A 27,745-nucleotide genomic window follows, 5' to 3' on the forward strand; every position below is an offset into this window, starting at 1 on the left:
GAAATTAAAATGAAAGTAAATTTGTTTATTGCTTGCTCATCCTATAGGGACTCTCCAAGCATTTCCTGGATAAATTTGCACATTCATTAGAGACTGCTCAAAAAACTGGCACAAGAACAGAGTGGGGCACAGTAAGGGTGGTGTGGTAATCTTCAATGCTCCTGCACTCCAAAAACCGAGTTTCAGATGCAGTTGTAGAGACAGTTGTATGCTAAAAGCTGTAAGACTGACTAAGTGTCAAGCACAAACTTTCTCTTTGAGTAACCATCACTAGCAAAGCTAGCACAGCATGCAAGAAAAAAAAAAAAAMCACCAACCAAAAAACCCAAAAAACAAAACAGTACTCCTGACCCCTTGGTTCCAGTTTGATGCAAGTGGATTGTAATACCCATGCCCTCACGACACACCAAGCAGGCTATGGTCTCGGTGTACTGAAATGTAATCTTTCATTTATTTAGCTGAGAAAAGCTACTCTCCAGACACAGAAATATAAAGAGAAAATTAAACAACTTGAAAAGGAGACCGAGAGGTTGAAAAAGACCCTTTTTGGCTTCCTAATACCTCAGGAGTCTGGGTGAAATAGCAACTATACATTCTTTACTGCCTAATCTAACCATTCTCRCAGCCAGTTGAGCAAATACAAGAGACACACATTAATGAAAAAACACACATTTTATTATATGCAAACAGTGGCTGGACAATATAGTTATCCAGAAAGTTTGTTCAGTTTGGGAAGTTCTTACCAGAAAATGGCATCTAGTATAGTAACAAGCGGAGCCAGACAAGTCTGTTGTTATACTGAAGCTCGGCACTGAACAGCACTGAAAGCTGCCTGGAAAAGGGAAGCATTTCTCAGCCTGCTATTTCTCATCCACATATTGAGGCACCTCCTTACTGTGTGCTGCCAGCTCTTTTGACAGTCTTTATTTGTAAACAAACACATTCTTTGGACTAGTTTTCTACTCTGGTGCTCCACCTGGCTGCCCAGAAAACCCCACTGGGAACTAATTCAATTCCCAGGTTGGGAAGAGAGCTTAAAATAATAAAAAAATAAAATAGAATAAAATAAAAGAAGAAAGTAGAAAAGGTACAGGAGGTTAGTTTTTTTCCAGCAACTAGAACAGATTCTCAATATGCTTTGTATTCGCACTTTGAACAGGAAAGAAGAAAAAAAATCATCCTTGTAATAAGGTGACAGAAATAAAAAAACAAAACTGCAAAGACAGAAGCAGTGTTGAGACAGAGGCTTCCACCTTCTAATGTAAAATACCCCATCTTGGCTCCATAGAGTACAATGCCCAGCACCTGCCAGTAGGTCATTCTTTCTACTTCCACCAGGTGGTGGTGGAGATCTGGTCTTACTCAAGAGCTCTTGCTCCAAGAATGCTACAGAAACAGAGCACGTTTGTCCACCTCAGTCCCCAGCTTGGAATACGCTGTGGCCAAGAAGGTAGTGACTGCAGAAAGGGTGCTTCCTTGGCAGGTGCACAGGCTGAAGTCTAGGAGGATCCTACGTGAGGAAGGTACTGCAATGGGAGGGTCTCCAAAAGGTAGGCATCTGCCTTGCCAGGCAGAGGGGCAGGACGGTAGAGGGGAGGGAAAGAGCATTGGGTGGAGGGGTTTAATTGGCTACTCCACTCCGAGTGCCTCAGCGTGCTGTTTTGGCACGAGCAGTGTGACACTTCATGCACAGTACATGCCCATCTAGTGGGAAACAGCCATTCTCATCTGCTTCAATGGACAAGGGCTTCCCACAGTCCTAAAGGGGAAGAAAAACAAAGACAGAGCTAATTACAGGAAACAATATGGCAAGTGTGGTCAAGGATTAGAAACGCCATACTAGATCAGGCTAATGGCCCACACAGCCCAGGGTTTTCTCTCTGACGGTGCTAACGGAAGATGCTGTTTTGGGAGAGCACGGGAGCACAGTCCCTTTTGTGATCTTCTCCCTTCATGCTCCCACTGTATAACCTGCTGTTTTTTACGGATGTTAGAGGCTATAGCCCTGCACAGTCCTTGTTCAAGGACCTCAGGTTGGTGAATGTCTAATCCTTTTCTGAATCTGCTTTATAACATTCTTATGTAAAATGGACCTGAGCTGGAAAACACTAAAATCAAAATAGAAACCAGTTGATGATGCTAAGGATTTGGGGGCAGAGAAAGGAAAATAAATAAATAAATAAATAAATTGGAGATATGGGAGGAATGGGGACAGGGTTACCTCACACTTGTAACATTTCATGTGGAAATTTTTTTCCAGTGCCACCACACGCACTGTCTCATCCTTTCCAGGCTCTGGCATGATAGGCTCGCTACAGACTGAGCAACGTGGAGCATATTTCCTGCAACACACAAAATACAGATACCATGATCACTGTGCTGGCATTCAATGCAGGTTTCTCACTCTGACACAGAAGGACTAGCAACAAAAGAATAATAAATCACAGAAAGATTTAGGCTGAAAAAGCCTCTAGTTCAACCTGCCCACAGAAAGGCAATCTTCAGAGCTAGGACAGGCTGCTCAGAGTCTTGCCTAGGTGATTTCTGAATATATCCAGCATGTCAGATTCTCCAGTCTCCTTGCACCTGCACTAGTGCTGAAGCACCTTCAGCAGGGAGGGGTTTTTCTTTATGTGCAGTAAAAGTTTCATCTGCATCTTGTGCCTGTTGCCTCTTGTCCTATCTTCCTATGAAGAACTCTGTCTCCATTTTCTTTAGCATCCTACTACTCAGTGGCTATAGACAACAAGAGCTACATTTCAACACCCTCTTCTGCAGGCTGATAAAACCCAGCTCCTTCAACCTCTCCTAACACATCAGGTGCTTTGGTCCCCACTCAAGACCTCTGAAGCAACCTGAAGACTGCCTGCAGATCATCARCATCTCACTCATACTGTAGGGCATTACCTGGAAACAGCCTTCCAGACAAAGCCTCACTAGCACTAAATGGAGGTTTACTAATACAGCCCAGTACACAGTTTATCTTCACTGCTATGGAGCTTCAGCACTGACTCACTTTTATCTTCATGTCCGACAAATCACAGGGACATCCCAGCCCAAGCCAGCTATTTTTGCAGCCAAATTAAACAATTCGAGAAAAAGAGAACCCTCTTTCAGACATCTCACGAATGGGCTTTCTCCATACCTGTGGTAATCATCCACACAATGAGGCTGGTTGGCCTGGTCCACGATAAAAGAGGTCCCCTCAAGAGGTGTGTGGCACATCACACAGGTGAAGCACTGAGGATGGTATGAGTTACCAGTGGCTTTCAGCATACGATCTGTGATGGTTTGTTTGCAGACACTACACTTCTCCAAGGTCCCCTGGGCCCAARGGAAACAAGCAAGACACATTAATAAAATCTCTCACCCTCAGGATACTACACCACAAACAGGTGAAATGAAAAGCTGCAGGTACCTAGAAGGTATTTGGAAGGAAAGCAAGGGATAGCCACCACAGGGAGCTTGGCTTTCTCCAACAGCCCTCTTCCTAGTTACTTACAGCATAGCAGTCCTCACAGAAAGGCTTCTCATCCACATTGTAGAACTGCTGACCCTGCAGCTGCTTCTCACATTTGAAGCAGGTGAAGCACTCCACATGGAAAAGGCTGTCCAGGGCTCTCACAGCTGGCTGGGTTCTTGAAAGGGGCTTCCGGCAGAAGCCACAGAGCTCTGCCAGTGGAAGGAGAGAGGGGTAAGAGAGGAAAACCCACCACAGTCATGGTCCTGCTGCTGTCCACTGAGGAAACGCACCAGAAGTAGTGGCTTCTGCTGGAGGTGGGTGCTCCATATCCTTCATTAGTTTTTGAGTCAACATCTCCAGCTCTTCTACTTCCTTCATGGTCAGAGAAGAATTTCCCCTAGGGGGATCTGCACTGGAGCCTGTGGGTCTACGCTGCAGGAAGACGAAACATTCAATCCCAAAGAAAACATATGGAGAAATCACCTCCTGCCCTGTCCCTAATAAATCTATTTCTCTCTCTCCTTTACATCTCCTCCCTCTCTCTATGGAACAGTCTTCCATGCACACTTCCATGCACACTTCCATGCCGATTTCTTTCCACCCTTACATGAAACTGTGTGCCTGTCCCACCACAGTGCCTAGCTCTCTCTCTCAAAAACATAAAGATGCCCTTTTCCAGATGAAGAACAACTCTCCTTAGCCAGGGACAGACACTCCATTCTCCTCCAACCTCAGTGATTCCGTTCTTGTCCAAAGACACTGGTGTCATGACTCTACTCCTTACCATGTCTTTCGTAGCAACAGGCTGTTCTGCAGGACGCGGCTTCTCCTGTACTTGAGGTCTTTCCCGCTGCTGGGCATAGGTGAAATTGGGAGGCTGTGGCCGTGAGGAGGGACCTGTAGGTGGAGGGGCTGTGAACTGAGTCTGAAGGGAGGTAGAATTTCTTACGGAGTTTGAAGGAGCCATGGAAATGCTGGCACCTGGCTTGGACCCAGACTTAGAAGATCCAGCAACAGGAGGTGGGATGTATTTAGGGGCAGGCTGAGAAGGAGGGAGGGAAGGGGGGGAAGGGACTGGTGCTGGAGGCTCTCTGTGCTGCTGTGGGGCTGCCCATGGGGCTGGGGCAGGGATTGCATCCACTTCAAGGGGCTTGGAAGATAAACTTCCACTTGGCTTTGGAGTGAACTTGGATGGAAAGGAACGAGGAGAATCTTTGGGTGCAGATGAAATTTCCACCAGGTCTTTTGGAGTAGACTGTCTCTCCAGAGAATCTGTGGATCCTGGAGATACCTGTAAACGGAAGAAGCAGAAAGAAACATGCAGTCATTGACAAAGAGGAAGAGAAAATATGCCCTCTCCATCAGTAGTCAATAATTTTCCCAGACCCACGGTAAGAGTCCCCACACTACCATATATTTAGCAGTTCTGAAAAGTTGCACAATCTTTGCTTTCTGGTCCTCCAGATAGGCTTTCTCTTTATGGTTTATCTAGACATTTGATTTCTTGTGGAATCCTTTGAACTACCTCTGTTTGGCAAACCAATCATCTCTCCTTCAACCTGCAACACACTGGAGAGCAGCTCACCCGGGATTTGAAGGGGTCATTCTTCTCCATGTCATCCAACATTACGGACAGTGAGGAAAACTCAAGATCAATGCTGTTCATCTTGTCACGTACCTACACAACCATCCATGAGGAAAGAGGGAGCAGAGCATATTACAGGAACAGCCACAGACCCAGGTGTATCCCCTACCAGATCAGATTTTGACACCTGCGGCTGATCTCCTGGCCCTGAGCAGATCTTGAATGGGCAAGGATGAACAAGGCATAATCACCACAGTCTACAAGTTGCAGTGCATGCACAAACCTAAAGAGACTCACAGAAATATCTGGATGGAAAGAGACCTCTGGATATCTCTCTTCCACTGCCCACATGAAGATTAACTTCAAATCTAGGTCAGTTTGATCAGCATCTCATCCAAGTGTTTTCTGAACATCTCCAAGATACAGATTCTCCAGCCTCTCTTGGCAGCTCTGTCACATGAGCTATCCTTAGAAAAGGACAGGCTGTTCTTCTGTCCAACAGGAATTTCCCATACTACATCTTTCTCCTGTTCTCCTGCTGTGCCCCACTAACAATCTGTCTCTGTCTTCTCTCTTAACTCTCCTTGAAGGCTGCAATTAAATCTCTATCTCAGCCTTCTGCAGGCTGAGCAAACACAGCTCCCACATCACATACTCCACCCCACCAATAATGTCTATCACCCTTTTTCGGACTGCCACTAGTTCAATATTCCTCAGTGGGTATCACAATGGGAAACCCACCTGAAAACAATCTTCCAGATGCAGTCTTAATAGTGAGAAACAGACAGAAAATAGCCACTTCCATATCTAACCTGACTATACTTTTGCTAATGCAGCCTAGTCTTTGATTGGCCTGCATTGCCACGAGGGTGTATTACTGGCTCATGTTCAACCTTCTGTCCACCAGGCCTTATTTGCAGAACTGTTCCCTGGTCAGATGACTGTGGCCTCAACTGATGCACAGGGCAGTTCCATCCCAGAAACTGGGCTCTGCATTTGTCTGTGCTCAACTTCCACAACTTACTCCACRGCATCTTACGGAAAAGGACCATGATGGAAAAAGTCAACTGGCAAAAAAATGGAGTAGTAAACTAAGTAAACTCCCCCAGATCTCAGTGCTTCCTGCTGCTGAGTCTAGATAAGAGGAAAAGCTGTCCCAACTCACAAATCTAGAGCACCACAAGAACTTACACTTCCCCGGACCTCACTCACCTGTGGGGCAGGTACTTTGCTCATAGGTCCTTCATCAAACATTGGTGGAGGAGGAGAAGGAAAGACATCTTCTGGGGCTGGGGGAAAAGGCTCTTCAAAGGGAGGTGGGGGTGGCGGAAATGCAGTGTTCGAGGAAAGACTCGCATCATCTCCTGGAGGAGGYGGCGGCGGCAGTGGAAGCTCTATAGGGAAGAATGAGAATAGAAGCAGTTTTGAACAGTTTCCTACRTAGCCTAACAGGGATTCTTGGAGGTATCATCAAGGGATCCCCACTATCCATATAGGAGAGCTGAACTCCACAGCCTGTCTTTCACCTATATGCTTATGCACTCGGAATATATGAGGCAGCTATTGGAGTTAGTCACTGAAGAGAGTTACCATTGTATATGTTCTTGTTTAGGGATTTATGACTTAAAATGGCTTATGATTTATGACCCTTCCTACTCCTCTCATCCTTTTGTCCTTAGCATGTGCTTTGCTCACCACTAAGTGCCTCAGAATGCTGAATCCACAACAGCACTTGAAGGAATGACAGCTGACAACATAAGGGACAGAAGAGCCCATACTACTATGGAGTAACAAGCTGGTACCTTGCAGCTGGTTACTAAGCACTGCAAGCAACAAACAGGGGAAAAAAAAAATCAAATCAATTTACCCTCATGCATATAGGGCATCTTTGATGCCACTTCATTTTCTGGAAGATGAAAGCAGCTTCCCTTTTGGAGACTAAAATTATCCTGTGCCTGGCATAGATTAGGACATGAGGAAGTTTTCAGACCCCTTTTAAGCAGGCTAAAAAGCATCTCTCTCCTAGTAGAGACTATTGCTTCTGCTTTCCACAGCACAGTCAAATACATGTGAATCCTCTTCCTTTCACCATATGTGGGAGGAAGATGTTCTCTCATCACCCAAGCAGCAAAGAATAAAGACAAGCAGACAACTCCTACACTCCTTCTCCTAAATATACAGGAACACTACTGTTTCTAGCTAGCCTCAACAAGCATAAGGCTAAGAGTTCAGCAAACATCAGACTGCATGGTCTCTATAACCAGTTGTAGACCAATCTTCAACCGGACTTATCAGTAGTCTAAGGGAAATGATATTGCCTGTTCCAGAAAGTGAAAACTTAAATTTTTATTAGCCAGTGGAATGCATAAACTGCACTGGTATGCAGCACTTCATTTTATTTCACAAAATTTCTTCTTATGGGGAAAAAGGATAAATATGTTTTTTTTTTTTAACTACAGTTTTGGAACAAGACTGTATACATTTATTTTTTGGTCTATTTAAAAGAAAATTGCAGACATGAAAACCCTGATTTGTTATCATGCTATTTCAAGCAGATGCACTAAAACACTGGTTTATAAATTATTCACTTTCACMAGAGTACCCCATAAAGTTATTATACCAAATTTATAGAATGATTGGTATCAAACATGGCATTCCTATAGTGATTTTAACTCTGCCATCCTGTAATTTAATACAAACAGACCAGTTGCTACGGCTTTACATTATACTGTTGTTTGTTTTCGGAGCAGATAGGAAGGACAGAGAAGGATCGAAGAGTATCAGATGCATTTGTCATCACATGACTGTGTTTTGTTTTTATCTGTACTTAAGATCTTTTGCCAGTACAGCTTTGCTGGCAGGCCTTACTAAGTGGTAGTATGCAGCTTAAGCCAAATAGCTATTTTTCTAACCTCTTGTCAAGTCAGTTCCTCCATAACACACTTTACAGGGGAAGGGAGGAGTGGGGCAACAGGATCCAATCTCCCACCCACACTACTTATTGAACAAATAATTATTAACAGCATCCAACCTACTGTAGTAATTCAGTATTTGGGTTAGAGACCTTCCCACCCACACATCCCTAACCCGTAAAGCTATGCTAGTAAAACCTAAAGCCCAAGATGGACCTTGGAWTACAGACACAGAACTCTAGGCAAATGCGCATAATAGAAAGGTCACCTAAGTTAGCACTTGAGCAATTCTAGGAGACAGAGGCATCAACCTACTGGGGCCCAAGTGATTTTTGCAATGGAAACAACAGCTCACTCATTTGTCTCCTCAGCACTTGCCTTCCTGACATCACATCAGCTGCCCTGCTAACTTGGCACAACAACTGGGCAAACACTGGTGTACACTAGACAATAAAAAATAAGCCATTTAATACAGCAGCTCCATTATCTGAACGTATCTGTCCTGGTTGAGGTGCTTGCTGACAGGGCCCTGGGGTAACATGCAGCATTAAGCAACAGCTTCCTACTGAGATTTCCAGTGGTCCCCATGCTGACCTATTCCAAACCAGTGGCTATGCCACCAGAAGCCTTCTGCTCCTTAAAGATAAAAAGCGTATTTAAGAAAAAAAAAACCCAACCAAAACAAAGAAAAAACAAAACCACTAAAGCAAACAGTCTTTCTACACAGGAAAACACACCCAACCCAAGCTGCTAGCAAAAAAGATAAAATTTAGCTATACAAACGCTAAATCTCACTTCCTGTTTATGACAGCTGCCACCCTCTTTTCATGCAGTTACTTCTTCTTCCCTACCTTCAGCAACAAAGACTGCAAGTGCAGAAAAGGATCTTTACAGTGCTGAGATGAATCAACAAGAAAAGGAACAGTGTGTGATTCATCACCACCAGGGACCAACTTCCCTGAAACATATTTGCTCTCTTACACGCTGCCCAGAATCTGACCGCTGTTGCACAACTGTAGTGTTACAGAATACTGCTAAAAATCCATTTCATTCCTCCAGCCTTATTAAGGCACCAGAGCAATATTCACCTTCTCTGCTCCATCCCTGATGGAGATATTAAATCTTTTGAGACCAAAGGGTTTGGGATTATTTTGAGCACTTCACAATCTTTGTATCTCACTGTRGACTCTGCAGAAAAACCATCTTCGTTTATAGCACTCATGTCCCTAGTTTCATGTTTAAGTCTTATTACAGGCCACACACCCTGAGCATTTTGAAAGACATTCATATCTGTCATGTCAGATCTCACCTACCTTCTGCCACCATGTATGTAGAGGCTGATGGAATCTCTCCCACTTTCCCCATCTGAGCACGCTGGGCACCAGCTCCAGGAGGCTGTGGCAGCAATGGCTCCGATACACCYCCAGTTTTGAAGGGGTTCACCTTGGGTTTCGGGGCAACCACAGGTGCAAACTTCTTCTGCGGGTTGTAGAAGGATGGAGTAGAAATGTTGATACTGACTGTGGATGTCATGCGGGCCCCTGGGGCACCTGAGGAAGTCATCTTCTCAGCACCTGGTGGGAGAAATGAGAAAAGAAACAGATATGAAGTCACCCTTGGGGCAGAGTGGAAATAAATACACAGGAATAGGTAAAACAGATGGATAGGGGAGCTTATATAAGGGCAAAGACTAGGGGACCTGAATAGAATAGTACTTAAAGCACATGAAAAAGAAAGAACAGAAACTGCAGACAACTCAACTGAACCAGAACAGCTTATCATCTTTACTCAGTACATCACTGACCGCAGAGAAATCCTTGCTAGACACACACTGCCATACATAAAAMCAAGCTCTTTGCTGAATGAAAAACCCCCACACATATGCAGAATAATGAAGCTAGTCACYAGAAAGCCATCTGCGGAGCCAGCCCGAGTTGTACTCCTTGCTCCACATACCCCAAGGAGGGCATCCTCATCCTCATACACACCATCTCAAGAGTAAAATTAGTGTTCCCTCCCTCCCACCTCCCACCACTCCCCTAGCAGTGCCGCCTGTTTCCTCCTGACCTCATCCTGTGGCATCCCCAGTAACATCCCCCTTAACCTCTCCAACCACGGCATGTCACCTGCCTTCTCCATGCCAGTCCCTTTACCTTGAACCCCCTGCATGCCTTGGGAGCACTGGCAGCTGCAACAAATGMAGAATGAAAGGCGGGCTAAGGGATTCTCAGCATCACATTCCCTGGCACAGCCCTCTGTGATCTTGTGCTTTGCTCTCCTTCCTGTGACTGGAGTCAGCAACACAGGCTCCCTCTGCCCCTCACTGGCTGAGCCAGCCACGTGCTCTGACTCCACCAGGAAGCAATTCTGGAATGTGTGGACAACGCGTATGGAGCCGCTCCCCCCGCAGCCTCCGCTGCACAAATGGCACCTTCAAACAATTCCTTCTGCTACTGCAGACAGCGCTCAGCTCAGGCACAGCCGAACTGCAAGTGATACAGCCACTGTCCAGTTGTGCAAGGAGAGCCCGTGGGATGCAAGAATAGCTCAGTCAGCTGAATGCGTGCGAGGGGTAAGTACTCCACTTACTACATGCAGGCATGCAAATCCTCTTTCCTTTCCACCACCAAACTCGAATAACCAGCAGCCAGCCCCACTAAGCCGGCCACTGCAGGAGCCACAGGTCTCATGACAAGGGCCACATTTCTAGGATTCCTGCAGTCCCAGAATCCAGGCCAGAGATCTCATCTGTGCTAAAAAACTCCACAAAGCCAGATGCTTTGTTGCAAGCTCCGACATGGCCTATAGCCCTCCTAACACCCGGGCRCAATAGCGCTTCCACTAGCAGAGGGGCTCTGTGCCAGCATTCCGAGTTGGCATGGTTGAATCTGCAACCGTCTGAAATGCCAGCCTCTCTCACACAGACAATAACAGCTGCTGGGACAACCTTGGCGCCACAAACATCCGCCTGCCGCTAACTGACCCATTGCTGCTGAGACCTGTATGCCCATTTCCAAGTACTCAGTTCAGCACAGCAAGATACAGCTACCTGTACCAACTACTCCAGGTCGCAAGTGTGCACAGACATAAACTAACATTATGTCCACATTGCTGCACTTTTTGTTTCCTTTGTGCAGCCCTAGCGAGTTAAACACAGCTTGACAAATTGTGCTGGGCTATTCAGAGTGAGTAAGAAAAGGCTGCAGTAGTAAGTGTCAGCCAAAGATCACTGCTCAGTATACCCAGTATGACCCAGTGCTGAAAAGATGCTAAGGCAGAAGGGCAATTAGGAGCCCTGTTCCCCATCCCTCAGAGTGCTAGGGGATCAGACTTGCTCATCAGAAGGAATAGATTCTCTACCTCAAGCCTGCAGCTTCCATATAAGTTAAGCTTGCTCTCAAGATCTTCAGAATTTCTTTAGAGATTCCACCTGATGGAGGCACTTAAACCATCTTGTGCTACTCTATTCCACTATGCAGCAACAAACCACTTTGTAGTAGCTGTAGTGGAATTAGCTGGGTTATGTTCAAACTGTGTTGCGTTCATTCCTGCTTGTGATCAGGACACCACAGTGGCAGTCAGTTCTGATCATGATCTGTGCTGAGGTTAGTCAAACCAGACACAATCTGGGGATATCAGATCACTCCAGCCCCACTCAAAAAAAAGCACCAGCTACCAGCTTCACTATGAGCAGCTGCTGTCTTCCTGACCCCAGAGCAGCTCATTTCTCTGTATGCTGTCAGACTTGAGACAGCAAGTCTCCTTTCTGTTAGGAGCTGCCTCCATCTAGCAGCTGCCCCTGCTCATCCKCACTTCACTTGGTCTGTCCACCCCCTGCACAGACCAGACTGAGAAGGCCGCCCTTTCTGAGCTTCCCCCCACTGCTGCCACCATTTAAGTCTTACCAGAAGCACATATTTTACATGAGTCTTGTGGCACTGTTTGTAAAACACCGTGGAGAAGGAGTGTCACACAGGCAAACCTAATCTCAAATCCACCTCCTCACATTCTCCCTGAGGGGAGAGATTTTCTTCTTGCAGCAACAGCACTTAGGTGACTCAAGTGGAGCTCTGAAGAAATGTGTCCCCACAGGATGAAGTTAGAACACCTAGTTGCTTCACTTACTCTAGCTGAGAGCAAAGAGATGTGCCAGGAGAGAATCAAGTACTATCTCCCTCATCCAAGCAGGGCCACCTCTCAGAAGGTCCCACAGTGCACTGACCACCTATTGTATATCCAGTCAACTTTGCGTTCCCTTTCCCAAGGCTCAATTCCAAAAGTTCAGCTCCTTTCGCGGGGGAGGGACAGAAGAAAGAACACAAGGACAGAGAGCACTGAGTGTTGTTTTCCGGCCCCCCTTGGCAGAAAGCAGTTGTGGCTGAAGCCACACAGGGAGACCTAGTAAAAAATAGTCCACTGTGGTTTCACACTGCCTCTGTACTTCCCCTAGGCACAACCAGCCCCTACTGCCAACTTCCTTCCAGCGGAGGGGTGCAGAAGAAAAGCTATTAACAAAAAATACATACAGGAATATGAAGCCAACAGAACAACTGGATTAAAGAGTTAGGCTTGTTTCCACTCTTTCATGCAAGCTAATTCTGGAGAGTTCTCTCAGCCTAACCAGAAATTGTAAAGCTTCAAAGAGTGCAAAGTCCTACCTCACAGCTTGTGTAGCTGATAGAGTCTGCTGGGGAGAAAAAAAAAAAAAAAAAAAAGGCAGGGGGAGGGGGGAAGGGGGGCATTTGGGGCTTCAAGCTTTTCCACCTACCCTGGGCTTGGCTCTTTCCTGAGCTCTGTTTGAGGCAGATAGCCCCAAAGCTATGCAAACACATTTAAAATGCTAAGAAGTTCCAGGGATTTGCTAGCACTTGCTTCTTCACTGTCTCAGGGCTTTCCCAAAGAGACAGAAACTTATGAATTAAACAAATTCCATGCACAAAGACTCTCAGATTCCTCCCACTTCAGCACATCTGGAAAAAGGCTCCATAGGTGTCTCTCTCATTCGTATGCACACAAAAGCCGGATTGTCCCGATTAAAACAAGGCAGCCCCCTCTTCCCCCTCCAGCTCCCTCTCCCTCACTGCTAGGGCTCTACAGGAATGTTTAATTGACTCCATTTCACCGGCAGGGAAGCGAACTCACCAGATTCGCACGCACGAAGCCCTCAGCGCTGAGCAGCACTGCGCAGATGGGTGAGGGGTGAAAAGGAGGGAGCGGGGGGAAGGTACGACCATAAATCAGCTCTGAAAGTCTCCGAGCGACTTAGTGCAAGGCAGGCAGCCTCCGAGCCCCGGTGGGAGTGTCAGGAAGTCAGCATCCCCCCTCCGTACGCACCGCAAGCGCATTCCGGGCTGGAAGGCAGGACTGCAGACAAAAGCCTTTTCTAAGCGAAGGCAAGGGACTCACCTTTGGGCAGAGGGGCTGCGAAGGAGCGCCGCGGGGAAACGCCGTCCCTCGGCCCACGAGTTCAGGTGGCTGCAGGAGCGCGGCCGCGGAGAGGGGCGCCCGGCTCCCGCTGCCCCCGGCCCGGCTGCCAGCAGAAAAGAGGGCTGGGGGAGCTGCTGAGCCCAAACACTTCCTACCAACTCGCAAAAAAAGCCTCGCCCAGGCAAACTTGTTTGACCATATAAGGCGAGAGGCTGTGCGAGCAGCTGAGCTCACTCGCTAGGGAATGTGGCAATGAGGTAACGGGGCCGTGCGCGCACCGAGAGGGGAGCGGGCTGCGCGCCGGCAGCGCCGGCTGCCGCCCCGCGGGCCCCGGCGTTTTACACGCAGGGCGATTTATTGGTGTTCCTGCAGTCGCAAAGGGGACGTGTTGCTTCGGGTTTTCCCACTCGCCCCACTCCCGGCGCCCGTCCCGTCCCATTCCCCCCGGGAAAGGCGCCTCGGCCCGCGCTCGCTTTCCTCGGCTCCCGCAAATGTCATGCTCCTCCCTCTCTCCCTGCCTCCAGAGCTACCCACACCCCGTGACTTCACTTCCAGCCGCTGAGCTGGAGTTGAGCAGAAAGATTAGCAGCCCGGGTGAGTCAGGGTCCCTGCTGGCCGCTCGCTTGCAAGAAGCAGTTGTAAAAGTATCTGACTCACGCACCACGCACTGGGCAGAGAGTAAAGCAAACCTCTGACACCTCCCCAGCACACAAAGAGTCACTAGGCTTCTCATACTGGCTGCAAGGCAAAGGCTAAACTAGTTTAACTCGGAGATTAGGCGCATGAACTTCTTTGCTAGGTTGCCTTTTGCTGCACTTTGGTTTGATTTCCAGTGCTGGCTGGGGTMTCAGTCCTGCTCTAGAGCTAGGAGAGCTTTACCAACAAACCAGGGCATGTAGCGCAAGGAAATCTCCATGCCGTGCTGGACATTCTAATACTGTCACTCTTCTAGTGCAGACAATCCCTTTTCCCTTTGTTAGAGGAAAAGATATCAGTGTAAAACCAAAAAGATGTGTTGTGGAATCACCAGCCTCTGGAATATGCCAGCACCCCTCCCACATCAGCTTGTCTTCACAGTACTTTAGTCCATGAGTTAATCTTTACTCCAAAGAAAACAAAGAATATCTCAGGCTGACGTTTAAAAGAGATTATATGAATAAATAACCCTCCCCTTCTCCCTCCCCTCACCCCCCTATTTCTGGTCAGATGTCCATAAATCCAAATGCTTACACATTTGATTTTATCAGCAATGTGATATGTTCTTAYTGCTGGCAGTGTAGAAATATTTTTTATCCAGTGATATAGATTTTTTTGTCTTAAAAAAGCTATTTTAAGTAGGATCATTTCAATTGTCTGATTTGCTCTTCTGTCTCATACAGTTTTAATGGAATGACTGTTATATCAGCAAATTGTGGCATGAATAYGAACAGCAGAACAGCAGAAACAGGCAATGAGGGCAAGGAGGATGGTGTGGGACAGATTTTTAAGTTAGCTATGCTGCTGAAGCCAGCGCACTGTATAACTACACTCCAAATTCTTTCATTACCTCATTATTCCCATAGGGACCTGCTCATGGAAGCAGATCAAGCAAAGCGGGGCTAAGACAAGGGAAAAGCACACCCTCTTAGACATTTGTGTTAACTTGCACTGATTCTCAAAYCAGAATACAAATAAGCAAAAGATGTTAAATTTGATTTCATGCTTGCCAGGTATCTGATTAAAAGTTTGTGCTTTTGTCGTCAGAAATTAATATGAGCTGCTTTCCCTATGCTAGTTCTCATTCCTCCAGAAACAAATTAAGAACCTCCCTTATGTTAATAATCTTCCTGCATGCAACTCCTGTCCTGCTTGGAAGGGTGTATGTTTATCTCTTGCAATATTATCACTGTATATCTGTGTATTGTTACAGTGAAGCTCTTAATTCAAGCAAAACATGAGGAGCTTAACAGTCTGGGTACAGGGATGGATCGAGAGAGATGCTCAGCTTCTTGTGCCAGAGGGCATGGATTTGGTCATCATTTCTGAAATCAGCAGCAGTTCTCTCAATGAATCCCTTTGGCTGCCCCATGCCATGGCTAGTATGATCTAATATTTTGGAGTGCATCATGGTATGAATGCAATGCTGCTACATAAAGATAGGGTGGAATGGCTACAAAACCTGCTACAAAATAAATGCTGGAAGGATTTAGAATATACTGTTATAGCTGGTGGCAGAAAACAAACTCCAATGTCATCTATAAAACCACAGCTGACAAATTCAGAGAGTCATAGGAACCCATCTCAAAGAGAGATTTTTTAATGTAAACAGATAAAAATAATTCTAACATGGTACCTCAGCTAGGACAATGAATAAATAAAGACAAATGCAGTACAGAACTGATGCAGCAAATATGTGTGCTGCACTGACATGAAGACTGCTAACAGTGATTAGGTAGCCACAACATGCAAATAAAATAGATGCAAGAGTAGAAAAAATAAATGATTGAATGCAAAAGGAAGGATTCCAAGTACGCTAATAGAGAAATGAACTTCAAAGACAACAAATCTTACCTAGATTTGGCAGTTACGTTTCAAGATGGTTCAGGTAGCTGCATATGGGAATCTTTGTGCTAATAATAGATTCAAGGTCAAAGCAAAGCAAMATGGATGCTGGACAGGATGCTTTTGTTATGTTAATGATAGAAAATGTCTGAATCTGTATAATTTTTAGTCTATATCAATAGCTATAGCAATGCCACTTTATATCAGCTTGAAATTAGGTAATAATTGGTAATGCTACTTTGCAGTCCATATATTTTTCCTCTTCTTTTGTTGAGAAAAAAAGTCCTATTCTCATATCTGTGTGGCTTCACTGATTTTTTTTGTCATATACCTTCATTTTGGTCTAACTATATTTTATTGATTTATGCTACTCCTATGCTTATACTGGGCTATTTTATCCTATATAAATACTATATCTGGGCCTATTGAAAGTGAGGAATTTGTTCTGGTCTTCAGGCCAAGAGGTACTGGCAAGTTCAAGGCCTTCATGGCTATCTGCCACAGATTAGTTCTATGTTCTGTTTATACTGCTAGTGGATGTAAGAGCTCTGCTAGGATCCTCTTTGTGTTCCCTGCACAGGCTTCACCTAGTGTTTGTAACTTACGCTTTCAAGCACAGTGTATGACCATGCTTCATGAGAAAGACTATGTGTGACACAGGATGATATCCGTCATCATTGATCTTCCCACTCTTTGCACGGTTGCTCAGGAGGTTATGACCTCCAAGGTCTACTGCAGTGCCACCTTCACCCTTCAGCATCAGTCAGGCAAACAGCTATTGTTTAGATATCTTCACACTATAAAAACAGTCTGCATCAATGTGCAGGAAAGGGAGGATATACTTGCCAGATCTCACTTAAAGGAGGTTTCAGGGTGGAGTGATTCAGTTCCATGGTGGGATGCATGCTKAGTGCTGGATGCCTAAGAGTGAAATACAGACACCCACTCTGGAGATCGCAGAGCCTTTCTGAGCCTAATCATACTTGTGCATCTGTGAAAATGGCTTGAAGCTGAAAATGCTATTTGCAAAGACTGTGAATCTACAGAGGTCTCTGAACAGCAGACTTCACAGTCTCACTTCTGTCCCATTGGTTCGTGTCCTCAAGAGTCCATGCTGCTTCTGTCCATGTCTCAGCAGGGCAGTAGGCCTTTGTGTGCATTTCCATGGCTCCTGGGATGTGTTCACTGGAGACCTTCATCACTCTCACAGTGCTTTCACTGCTGCTCATTGCTGCAGGGCTCTGGGCCCAAGAGACTAAGAAAGCAAGGAGAATATCCCAGTGGTTATCTCTTTCCCCCAGTTGGAGTACAAGCTGTTCAGTGACTCAGTAAAACTGCGAATGCAAGAACTAGAGAAGGCAGTGGGATGCAGATGAATTAGGGCAAGCCTACATGTGTGGTTGGGAATGGATGCCTGTCAGAGGCAGTTCTACTTGGGAAGCGCTGATACGCTTGTCACTTCCACAACCTTATGCCCTATGCCTTGCCACCAGCAAGACAAACTGTGACATATTTAGTTGTTCCACACCAATATAGTCTGCCAGAGATGTCTGCCAAAGAAACAGACCTGTCAGCCTGCCAGTTAAAGAGCCTACTCTTCCTGGATATGGTACAAAACTCTTTTCTATCTTTGAGTGTCATGCTTTTATGGCAGAAGTTTCCTGTCTAGGTGTAATTTCCTAGGAAGAGCATAAACATGCCACATAAACATGCCATGGACCTTCCTTCAAATAAGTGTAATCAGAGAGATGTACTCGCCATATGTGAGTGCACAATTTGTTGCATGCTAGTGGATTTTGTATGCGTGTGTGGGAGGATGTCATCTTTGGAAAAGGCCTCTTCTCCTAGATCCAGTTGGTGGCATGGCAAGAAATAGGCTCTCCACTTCCCTGGATCTCATATTGAGCTTCTTTCTCCTCCTTCTCATACAACAGGAGAAGTTCTGTGTTGGCTTCTTAGAGAAGTATCTGGTACAACTCAGTATTGTAGGGACAGCCAATGGGCAGTCTTGGCAACATGGGATAGCATCTTGGTCTCTCCCTTTCTACACCAGTGTCATTATTTTGTTGCTATAAAAGAAGACAGACAAATAAAGATAGGTGACTTTTGCAGACTGCTAGCCTTCTCTTTTTGTAGTATGCTAACAGAGATGTGCAATGCATGTGTCAGGAAATGGCATGAAAGCATATTGGACTTGTGAGAACACTAGGAATACATAAGAATTGTTCTGGGCAAGAAGAATGAAACTTGGTGTAGTCCACGCCTATATTATCTATAGGGTGGGAACCCTGAAGTGAATTATCCTCTCTTTGAACCTCCCCAAAAGAAGTAGTTGGTTTAGTTCAGACTGAAGTCCTGACACACACTAAAATGTACACAGTGTAGATAACGAAGGACCAAGGCCTTAGAGCAAAACAAGAAACAAAACAAATAGACAATATGTTCTAATAATCTGCTTGCAGAAAACATTTAGACATCAAAACACTCTACAATAAACTGCAGACTAAGTACAACTTTAAATGGTGCAGCCCCTCAACACCTTGCTTGCAAAAGCAGGAACTATGGAGCTAGGCTAGTATCTATGATGTTGCTAGGGTTAGTAGAGGTAGCTGTTGGTGTGTTTGTAGATTAATTTACTGCCAGTATGAGTAAGAGGAAGATTACAGACCAGACAGAAACCTTGGACTATTTCCTGGGCCTGGAGGTGTAATTACTAGGGCCTTGCAGGGGAGGCATTGCCTTTTCAGTACAAGCTACCAGTTTGTGAAAAGTGATACCGTGTGGGTGAGAGCTGTCCTTCAAGCTTTATGACTTTCAGTAGGCTGAGAACAAAGTGTGAAGGTCTTATTGAAATGTGTACAAAGTTCATTCTAGAAAAGTGAAAAAAATATTGTATGAAAGCCGCTGACCAAGGAGAATATGATAGCAATAGTTACAGGCTACCAATTCTCAGTACTTGTTAGCTGGTCAGCTTAATTTTGAGAGATCAGTTGTTAGAGCTGCTGTTTAAAGTGTATGAGAGGTCCTCAAAAATTGTTAATCTCATACTACAAAGTTATTGTATTTGTCATACTACAAAATGACAGCCCATTTGGTTCCCCAGAGTTGTGCTGTTGAGAAGAGATTAAACGTGAACCATCACTCTGTCACTACTGCCAGTGGTGACATGACCCGGAGAAGCAGTCAAGGCATAGCATTTAACAACTCAGCTATTGATGTGCATTTCTAGATGGGCACTTCCTTCAACAAGGGCTTTTTCTGGTTGTATTGATGAAGGTCAATAGGATGACCATGTTCACTAGGTACTTGTTAAACCTCCTGATCTTTTACTTCCATGACTCATGAAACAAGTTATCTGGCACTTTTACCCTTATCCAAAACACTTCAGCTACCAGGTAAGCAGCTTTAGGTATACATTTGACTGGCTGAAATCTACATGGAGATCATCTGCTGTCAGACTTCTATGGAAATGTACGTCTTCCCCAAGATTCCTGAGTCCCAAGTGATGTCTGCAACAGTCCTGTCTGAAAGTTGGGAACAGCAGGCAGTACAGAATACTTGTGAAACTGAGTCAGTGGAATCTCAATCAGGGTGCTAATGAAAACAGGATAGGCCACGTTATGAGGGAAGCTCTATCAAAGCGTTTTCTGCAGAGCAACTAGATGGTTCAGGAAAGAGTGGTAGACATCCTGTTGCCAAAAGAAATAAATGGGGTATTTACAAAGCTGTTTCTCTAGATCAGTTGCTTTTTCTGGGCTTTCCACCCACAGCTTTCTTCCCAATACCTTCACACCTGGTTTTCAACCTCATAAAAAGAMTTGCTGGGGCCTACCAGCAATCATCAGTTTGTTTCTTGCTTGCATAGCATTTATGGCCATGGTCTCTAAAACAGTATCTTCACGAGCTTGCTTCACATGCCTCTATCTTAAGAATGTAAAACAGAAGTTAGATTTAACAGAAAAGAAAGCATAAACTTGTATTGAAAACAGGCTTTTAAAGCAAAGCAGTAAAGGTTGTGGATTTGTGCAATGGTGTGGTAAATTTAAAACATAAATGGTGTGGTAAATTTAAAACGATATTCACACAATGTATAGGTAGGCACTGGATAATAACAGCCTTCTCAGATGGAACATCCTGAAAACAAAGAAGCCTTCTTGGTCAGCTCCAGTTGTCTACTTGCTTGAGAAGCTGAATGCACTGCATTTCTCCAGTGCAGTAAGAGATTCAGTAACTTGTAAGAGATAAGTGATAATAAAAGATGCAATAACAAAGAACAATAACTTCTTTGAGCAGACTGCATTTTAAACTTTTGGGTGTTTTCCTAAGTTTTATTTAAATTTGTGTAACTCCAAAACCATATTGCAAAAACTCATCTAAGAGCTTCCTACCCCCATCCCCTGTATATCAGAGAGTGAGAAGATGACAACTGATATTTTGTAAGGCTAAAAATATTGTGCCTTTTACATAACACTGAGAATTTAAAAAGCACATTTGCTGCTTCAAGACTATTTTTAAAAATGCAATTTGAGCAACACCACTAGTACAGATTCAACTGACATTTAGAAGTAGCTGCTGTTTCACTGTTTGGGAACCAGATATTCAGTAGGGAATAAAACAAGTATAATAATAAGCCAAATAGGACTCAGAGCCTACCAAAAATATGGGCATACAACTCATGTTTTTGCTTTTGGTGGTGTCTTCTTAGCATATGCCGCTTCTCCCTTTTTGATTCTCCAAACCAGCTCCTCAGATCTCTCCTCTAAGTACTAAATATTTCATGGTGAGGAACCTGTGGATTATCTTTTTTGCTACCAGAGATTCCCCAGGTTTTGTCTCTCATATTCATAGACTTCCCTGTCCTTTTTTGACTTTCTCATTTCCCGGTCTCTGTGGAGTCCTTTCCGGCAAGTAGGGGTGGGAAAGAGTCCTTTATCTTTGAGCTTACTTATCTCCCCATTGAATACACCCTTGCAGGGCTCCAGGCCATAGCAAGACAAACCAGAATTTCACGGCACAACCCTGTGTACCTCCAATCTCATTTCCATGTGAGTAGGCACATAGCTGATTTTRAGACAAGGTATGTACATGCAAGGATGTAGAATAGATTTATTTWAAAAAAAAGTCACTAGAATGATGTTGTTGAGTGGGTGAAGTCTCAAGTGATGCAAATGATGCAGGATCAACTCACTCATTCTGTGATGCTGAGTTGTAGTTCCACAGGCCAGTAATTCCTCCTGCCCTAGTGAAAGGTGATGCAGGTTCACATGCAATAGGTCTGTGTGTGACACACACATCACTGAGATACTGCTAACTGAGCAAAATGCATCACCAGAGCTCCAGATGGTAAATTCTTTCTGTGAATCTTCTGTGGAGCCTGGAAATGGGAACTGTACGAAGGATGAAATCTTATGTAATACAAAGAACCTAGCTATTATGCATGTCCCTAGATAAAAAACAGACATGGATAAAAATGCTGGGATAGTAATACATTTATTAAAAAGCTTCAGCAAAACAATGTTATTCTAGAAAAGCTAGAAATTTTGTAGAAAAGCTAACTGAAAGTAAATGTCCAGGTAAAGTGAGAAAATTAGCACTACGAATGTGAAATTAAGTTGAGAAGCTAATAGTGGTGAACACTGAATATTTATTATTTATATAGATATGTACTAACATGCCATATCTTTTTCAAAGAAAGATGGCTGTGCTTTCAGGGAGCACCACTAAGTTGACAAGATCACACAATCAGGATTTTGCAGTAGAACAGGTGTGGGAGGACTGTTAATGTATTACAGCTAGTCCACTATTTGCCTGCTCTATATGCATTGTGATGCAATATCTCTCCTCTGTAGCAACTCTTAAAATATTATAAATAAATGCCTTTTTTAAAAATGAAAAATGGTTTGAAATAAGTGTGATTTTAAGGTATCTGGCTAACACTGAAGCATTTCCTCCCTCTGAGTAAGTCTTTAATTTGGAACATTCCAGCAGTGCTTAGTTGTCAATAGATAATTCCAAGATATCCAAAGGGTGTGTTTTTGGTGTGTACTTTGAGAAACSCCTCATGCAGAGAAAGAGGAAAAATAATGTTTTGGTGACCATCATTAGCTCTCTTCAGTGAGCATTTTCTCACAAATACTCCTACTGAGAGGGCAGGTTAACTACCTCTGTCTCAGCATTGCACTAATGCACTCTCAGATTTTTTTTAATGAACTCTGGTAGTAGGCAGAACAAAATCACATCTGCTTGGACACAAGTGCAGGTAAGCATGAGCTCACTTATACTTCCAATGTGTAATGCAAACATATGTTATGTCTGTATCTCCATCTCTTGTCCCTTCTCATCTTCAGCTGATTGATAAAGCTTCAAAAATTTTTCCAGCTTGAGGGGATCCAGCCTTCCACTTATATCAGATGTGTTGTACCACTTTCAGGATCTGAACTACAAACTACATTGATGACGCTTTTTAAAAAAAATTTCATGTTTTGTCAATCTCATAATATTCCTTTCTGTTTGTCTTCTGTACAAAAAGGAATTCCGATGAAGAAAGAATGGTATGAGTCATTTTGCTATCTCATTTCCTCTTCAGTCCACGTGAAAATTCTATCAGTAGCTAATATAGCTTGATGCAGAATTAACTCATGTGGCAGCCACCCCATTACTCCTATGAAGCAATTATAGGGAGCTCTGCCACAATCAGCGTTTCCTGGGGAATCTATACTGCCAGTGGCAGAAGGCCAGCAGAGAAGCATATTGGAACAACAGTCCCTGGAGAGTGATTCCTGCCCCTATAGACCTGATACAGATCAATGGTATACAGAGCGTTTTGCAAATGTCTTCCACACGTGAAGGTAGCGGGGCTCTGKATTTTCCATAGCTAAAAGATACATCTTGGCCAGAAATATGACCAAAGTTTCTCTGTATCTTTCTCTGATAGTCAGGCCACAAAGCTTTTAATAAGGATTTTAGAACAGATCAGAGAAGGAAAAGAAAGCAAACAATCATTTTCCAGAGCCTTTYCATTGTTTATGTACAGACATGGTGGCCAGTTAGCCCTTTGGTGTTGAGGAATGGGAGCTAATGTTAGGATGAATAATAAAAGAATAGACATTTTTAATTGGTAATTTTTAGCTAAATATGGAACATTTGGTGGCAAGATTTGTCTGTTTGTTTTCTTTTTAAGTGGTTTGAAGGGCAGCTAATGGAAAAACTAAGGAATAACTGATACATAAATCACCGAGATATAACCTCTGTCACTAATAATTATCTGACAAAATGAATAAAGTTACTAAGCAGGTAGTGTGGTGAAAATATCTTTGTATTTTAGTAGTATTTCTTATGAAGAAGTTGTTCCAGACTTTGTAAGATTTTGTATCTTATATGTATAATACATCTGCAGAAATAAATTTAGTAGATTCATCAGTGGTTTCTAGAAAAGATAAGAGATGCTCAACGGGCATCTCTTAAAAACCAACCAAATAGTTGCCAACTTATAGCATAAACCTGTCTTAAGGGTTATGTTGGAAAAAGGGTGGATTTGGAACAAACTGATATAGGTTTAGGATAAAACTGGTATAAAACTGGTATATTATAAAAAGCAAAGTTTGTTGAAGTTGCTTTGCTGCCAGCTATCACTGACCCTTCCTGGACATTGAGGGACTRTTTTTGTTGTTGCTGGATGTTTTCCTCTCTACCATCCCTATTCTGACCTAGGATCACAGCTCTGCATATGAGTTGGAAAGAGGAGGGGACTAGGCCACCAGAGAGGACAATTCTTCTCAGTTGCCAACTCCACAACTCACCGCACCACTCAACCTGAAGCTAGGTAGTACTCACTGAGGAGCACATGCTGATCTAGGTTACTATGACRTTTCAGTCAATGTGTCTGTGGCATTCATTGTGTAAGGTGCAGGAAGGTAGAGGAGAAAAGGGACAAAGGAATTTTTGTCAAAGTCACCCTGCCATCAGTTGAATCCTTGACTTTGTTGAGTAAGATAGAGCAGACCCAAAGCTCTGCTCTGAGAACAAGAATTTGTTAAGTGTAGCCATGTAAAGACTCATAACCGCAGACACGTCCTTCTCTCCTGGCCAGCATACCTCTCCTAATAGGATTTCTGGAGGGGAAGCTCTACAGCTGAACAATACAGGAGCACGTAACTCGGCTCATCATRCAAATCATGTAGGAGGTTGCAACTGGCTGTTTCTGTTGCTCCTTCTTTCTCAGATACATATCTCTAAAAAGGATTAATCTTTATTTCCTCTCTCTAGATATTTCAGAATCCTTGTCTCCTAGTCCTGGGTGAAAACTTAACTTTACAAAGATCTTTTAGACCAGTGTTTAAATCATCACTGTACAATACGTATTTTGTACACACTTTCTACATAAAAGTACAGCCTTAAGAAAATACTTGCAATGCTTATGGAAAATATTCAGAGCTGTAAAAAAAAAATACATATTTTGAAGTAAATGAAAGCATTTTATTGGTTATTATTCACGTTATGTGTCAGTAGCAGAAATAATGCTGCTCAGGGCAAGTAAGGACAGACATCATGGAAGGGCAGTTAGCTTTAGGTTATGTTCTAATCCTTTGTTCAAAGATTCAGTTCTGTTATCCCTTTTGTACAGGATAATACTCAGCAAAACAAATTCCTTGTGTGAGGAATATGCCATTGAAGCATATTAACAGATATGTCTGCAATTGCATGAAACTTCATCTTGCTGCATTTGAGAGCAAAATCAGAATCCTGCTGGGGACCATTTTAATATGATCTTCATTTGATTCAACACTCGGAACACCAAAAATATCCCATGCACAGTACATGACTGTTGCAAGCTATAGTCTTACAGTGATATATGTTAAAAGCTAGCATTTACGAACRGTTAACACTCATATCTGCTATCTCAGATGCTGCGGTTCTTCTTCAGAATGTAAAATAATGGCTATTTTTATGATACTGTATGATAAATACTGTATTTTAACTGGTTTCAGGAAGTTAGATAGTAGCTTACTAAAAAGTAGACACTGTACACTGWTAGCGAGCTACCATCACTACTACTACTACCAACTACTGTATGGAGGAACCAACTAGCTGTTTCAGAAATACTCATGATCTATGTAATCTTACGAACTTCTAATGAGAATTAAATTTATTTTTAAAGTGTAGGTTTGTGTGCATAAGGTCTGCAATGAATATATGTACCAAAAAGAACCAAAAGACAGTTGCAAGACTGTCATTTGAGTAAACTGATGATATTAAAAAATGGCAGACAAAGTACGGCTGTAGATAGATATCAAGACAAAGTACAAGATTCTTCCAACAACTGGGTGATATTGTTTCTAAAAATATAAAATAAAATTAAAAAAAAAAAGAGGCAAAAAAGTGTGGCATCAAGACATGTGAAACATTCATAAGGTGGGATATAGTTCTATGGGGTGAACAAACACAAACTTGACCCTAATTTCTATGAGAATGATGGAGAGTTCATCCCTCTGGGGTACAGAACTCCTATCTCCAGCTGTCTCTCAGCTATGCATGCCTGACCCTTACCTTGTGGCAGCACAAGTGCCTGACAGTTCCTTGTGTAAACTACTACATCACTGAAGAAGCAAAAGGCAAACCCATCATGAAATGAGAAGCAGCTTTTCAGGCAGGCTCCAGGCTCTGGAGGTTACTCTAGGATTGTCTGACTGTGGAATGACCCTGAGGCAGAAGTCACAATATAGGTGATGTATCTAATCGTCAGGTGATGATCGTCTAATGAAGAAAATCCAAATGTGCCATTGCTAAGACCTGGAGCTTGGGAAAAAAAGACAGACAAGCCAAAGGGACTACATAGACATACTATATAGACAAGCACAGGGAATAAAATCAGGAGAGTCAAAGCTGTCCATATCTGAAATTTTCATTTAAGAGGGAATCAGAAGAACCTGATATCACTCAGGGTAAAGGAAAGAGCCTCACAGAATTAGGAGTTCTAGATTGGTGGTGGTGGGAGGGGATTAAAAGGAAAACAAATTCTCTCTGAACAGAGAAAAGAACTACACAAAAGAAAAAAAAATACCCATAGCTCTTTCAGTAGCATATGTTCTCAGCCTAGGATAAGATATAAATGCTGTTTGGTGGCACAAACTTGCAGGGGAACTCCTGAGGACAGCTGTTCTGTTCAATCCATCTGCATGACTGTAAAGCAGAGGACAACTGTTGCCTGGGCAGCCACTAACTTGCAAAATAGTTTTCTGAGCCAGGCCCTATCCCCTATTATAGCTCTTTGCCTGTATTAATTTGTTTTCTTCTCTTCTTCCTTTGCATTTAGATGTTAATATAAGATCTGCTTTTCTGCGATGCTGAAACATCTTTGATTAGCGTGATTTTCCTCCAGATCTATAGTCTCCCAGCATTTTTAAAAACTTAAGTTCTGGGACTGCAGGCATGTGGAGAAAAATTATCTTTAGCAAGTGATCAAAAAGACTGGATGAAAAGTGATAGGTTTAGAAGTATGCAGTGAAGGAGGGCAGGGGGAGAAATAAACTTAATCATAAACAGCGATACAACGTGCTGTATGCAGTGATTAAGTATTACAGTGCCAGAGAATACCCTTCTAGGCCTTACTTCAGAAGTGTTGCATGTACAATACCTAGCCAGTCTTTCCTCAAGAGAGAAGAGGAAAAGGGGGAAAAGATATAATGGCTAGTTATATTCAAACACTGCTACCTTTTTGTCTGCACAAGTTCCCCATACATAACTTTTATTCTGAAAATGGACTTTGTGTGAGTAGAATTCCTGCCTCTTATTCTTATCTCAGGGGCTCCAGGCAAGATGTGTTCCTCACTACGGAAAGTTTTTTTTTTTTCTCTTTCTCTCTCTCTCTTGTTTTTGTTTTTTTTCCTTCCTTGCATACGGTCACTGTAAATTATGAATTTTTTTTTTTCATTTCGAATAATGCTGATAATCAGGGCTTTTGGTATGTCTGGAGTGAATTCTAAGTTATGTGAATAAAACCTGGATTTTCCAGGCCAAAGAATGAGAAGAAAACAGCTCATTTGGGATCGACAGCAAAATCTGACTAGTTGTTAGGAGAGGTTGATGGAAGGAGGATGGTGAGATCAGTGAGGCTTTTGTGGTGATGGATGCTCAAAGGGCCTGGGAGAAATCAGGTGAATTTCAGAGAGTGAAGATGGAAGAAGGAGACTGGGAAGAGTCAGTGGAGCTGGAGAAACAGCGGGCAGACACTGCTTGTTGCTGCTTCCATCAGCTGAGAAAGAATTTAGGCTGTGAAGGGACAGACTAATAGCGTGTTCTCCATTTGGAGACATCCCTCTCCACCTCCATGCGAGTGAGGAGGACAAGGCAAAGGTCTGCACGCTCTTCCACAGGGCAGGACTGTTTTACTGTTGCGCATGACAGTGCAATGGGGCTGATGCTGCCAGCCTGCATCCAGGGCATTCCCGGGCGCCCAGCTCCGCCAGGGCTCTGGACGAGGCGCATGAAGCTGCGGATCGCGGCCTCCTGGGAGCCGCAGGTCGCCAGAGGAGCCGCAGCCGCCGGCGCCTCCGCGGCTGCGGGGCCGGGATCTCTCGAGGAGGCTGCACGGACCCAGCCAGGAGCGGGAATCTCCGCGCGAGCCAGGCCCATCCCAAGGGATGCGGCTGCCACTGCTGTCGCTGGCCGCTAGAGGGGCTCTTCTTTTAATTGAACCGACTTCGCAAGTGTAGTTACCGAGGAGCCCTCGCGAATCGCCGCCCTGCGCCCGCCCGTCCTGCCGCCTCCATCTCGAGCATCGCGGCGCCCCTCGCTGCTGCTGCTGCCGCTTCTTCTTCC

At 44.0% G+C, this 27,745-nt stretch overlaps 2 protein-coding genes across 3 annotated transcripts in view; one reads left to right on the forward strand and one right to left on the reverse strand.

Moving 5' to 3' along the window:
• Positions 1 to 653: 653 nt before the first annotated feature.
• Positions 654 to 13,411, reverse strand: ZYX (zyxin). 2 transcript variants are annotated; one of them, XM_026044465.1, is made up of 10 exons: positions 13,367 to 13,411; positions 9,274 to 9,534; positions 6,261 to 6,442; positions 5,049 to 5,141; positions 4,248 to 4,754; positions 3,754 to 3,895; positions 3,503 to 3,672; positions 3,146 to 3,324; positions 2,222 to 2,342; positions 654 to 1,759 (listed from the first exon to the last, which is right to left on the reverse strand). In XM_026044465.1, the coding sequence occupies exons 2-10, from the start codon at positions 9,521 to 9,523 to the stop codon at positions 1,649 to 1,651; spliced, it is 1,755 nt and encodes a 584-aa protein (XP_025900250.1). In that variant the 5' UTR covers positions 9,524 to 9,534; positions 13,367 to 13,411; the 3' UTR covers positions 654 to 1,648. The 2 variants fall into 2 exon arrangements, with proteins under 2 accessions (XP_025900250.1, XP_025900251.1); XM_026044466.1 differs by lacking the exons at positions 5,049 to 5,141; positions 13,367 to 13,411 and adding an exon at positions 10,114 to 10,224.
• Positions 10,503 to 27,745, forward strand: part of FAM131B (family with sequence similarity 131 member B) — a 48,319-nt gene continuing 31,076 nt past the window's right edge. The window contains exon 1 of the mRNA XM_026044470.1: positions 10,503 to 10,532. Coding sequence (XP_025900255.1) covers positions 10,520 to 10,532 — 13 coding nt within the window. The 5' untranslated portion in view covers positions 10,503 to 10,519. The remainder of the gene's footprint in view (positions 10,533 to 27,745) is intronic.

Source organism: Nothoprocta perdicaria, unplaced genomic scaffold (assembly GCF_003342845.1).
Source record: "Nothoprocta perdicaria isolate Ctin4 unplaced genomic scaffold, notPer1 scaffold_366, whole genome shotgun sequence".
Lineage (NCBI taxonomy): Eukaryota > Metazoa > Chordata > Aves > Tinamiformes > Tinamidae > Nothoprocta > Nothoprocta perdicaria.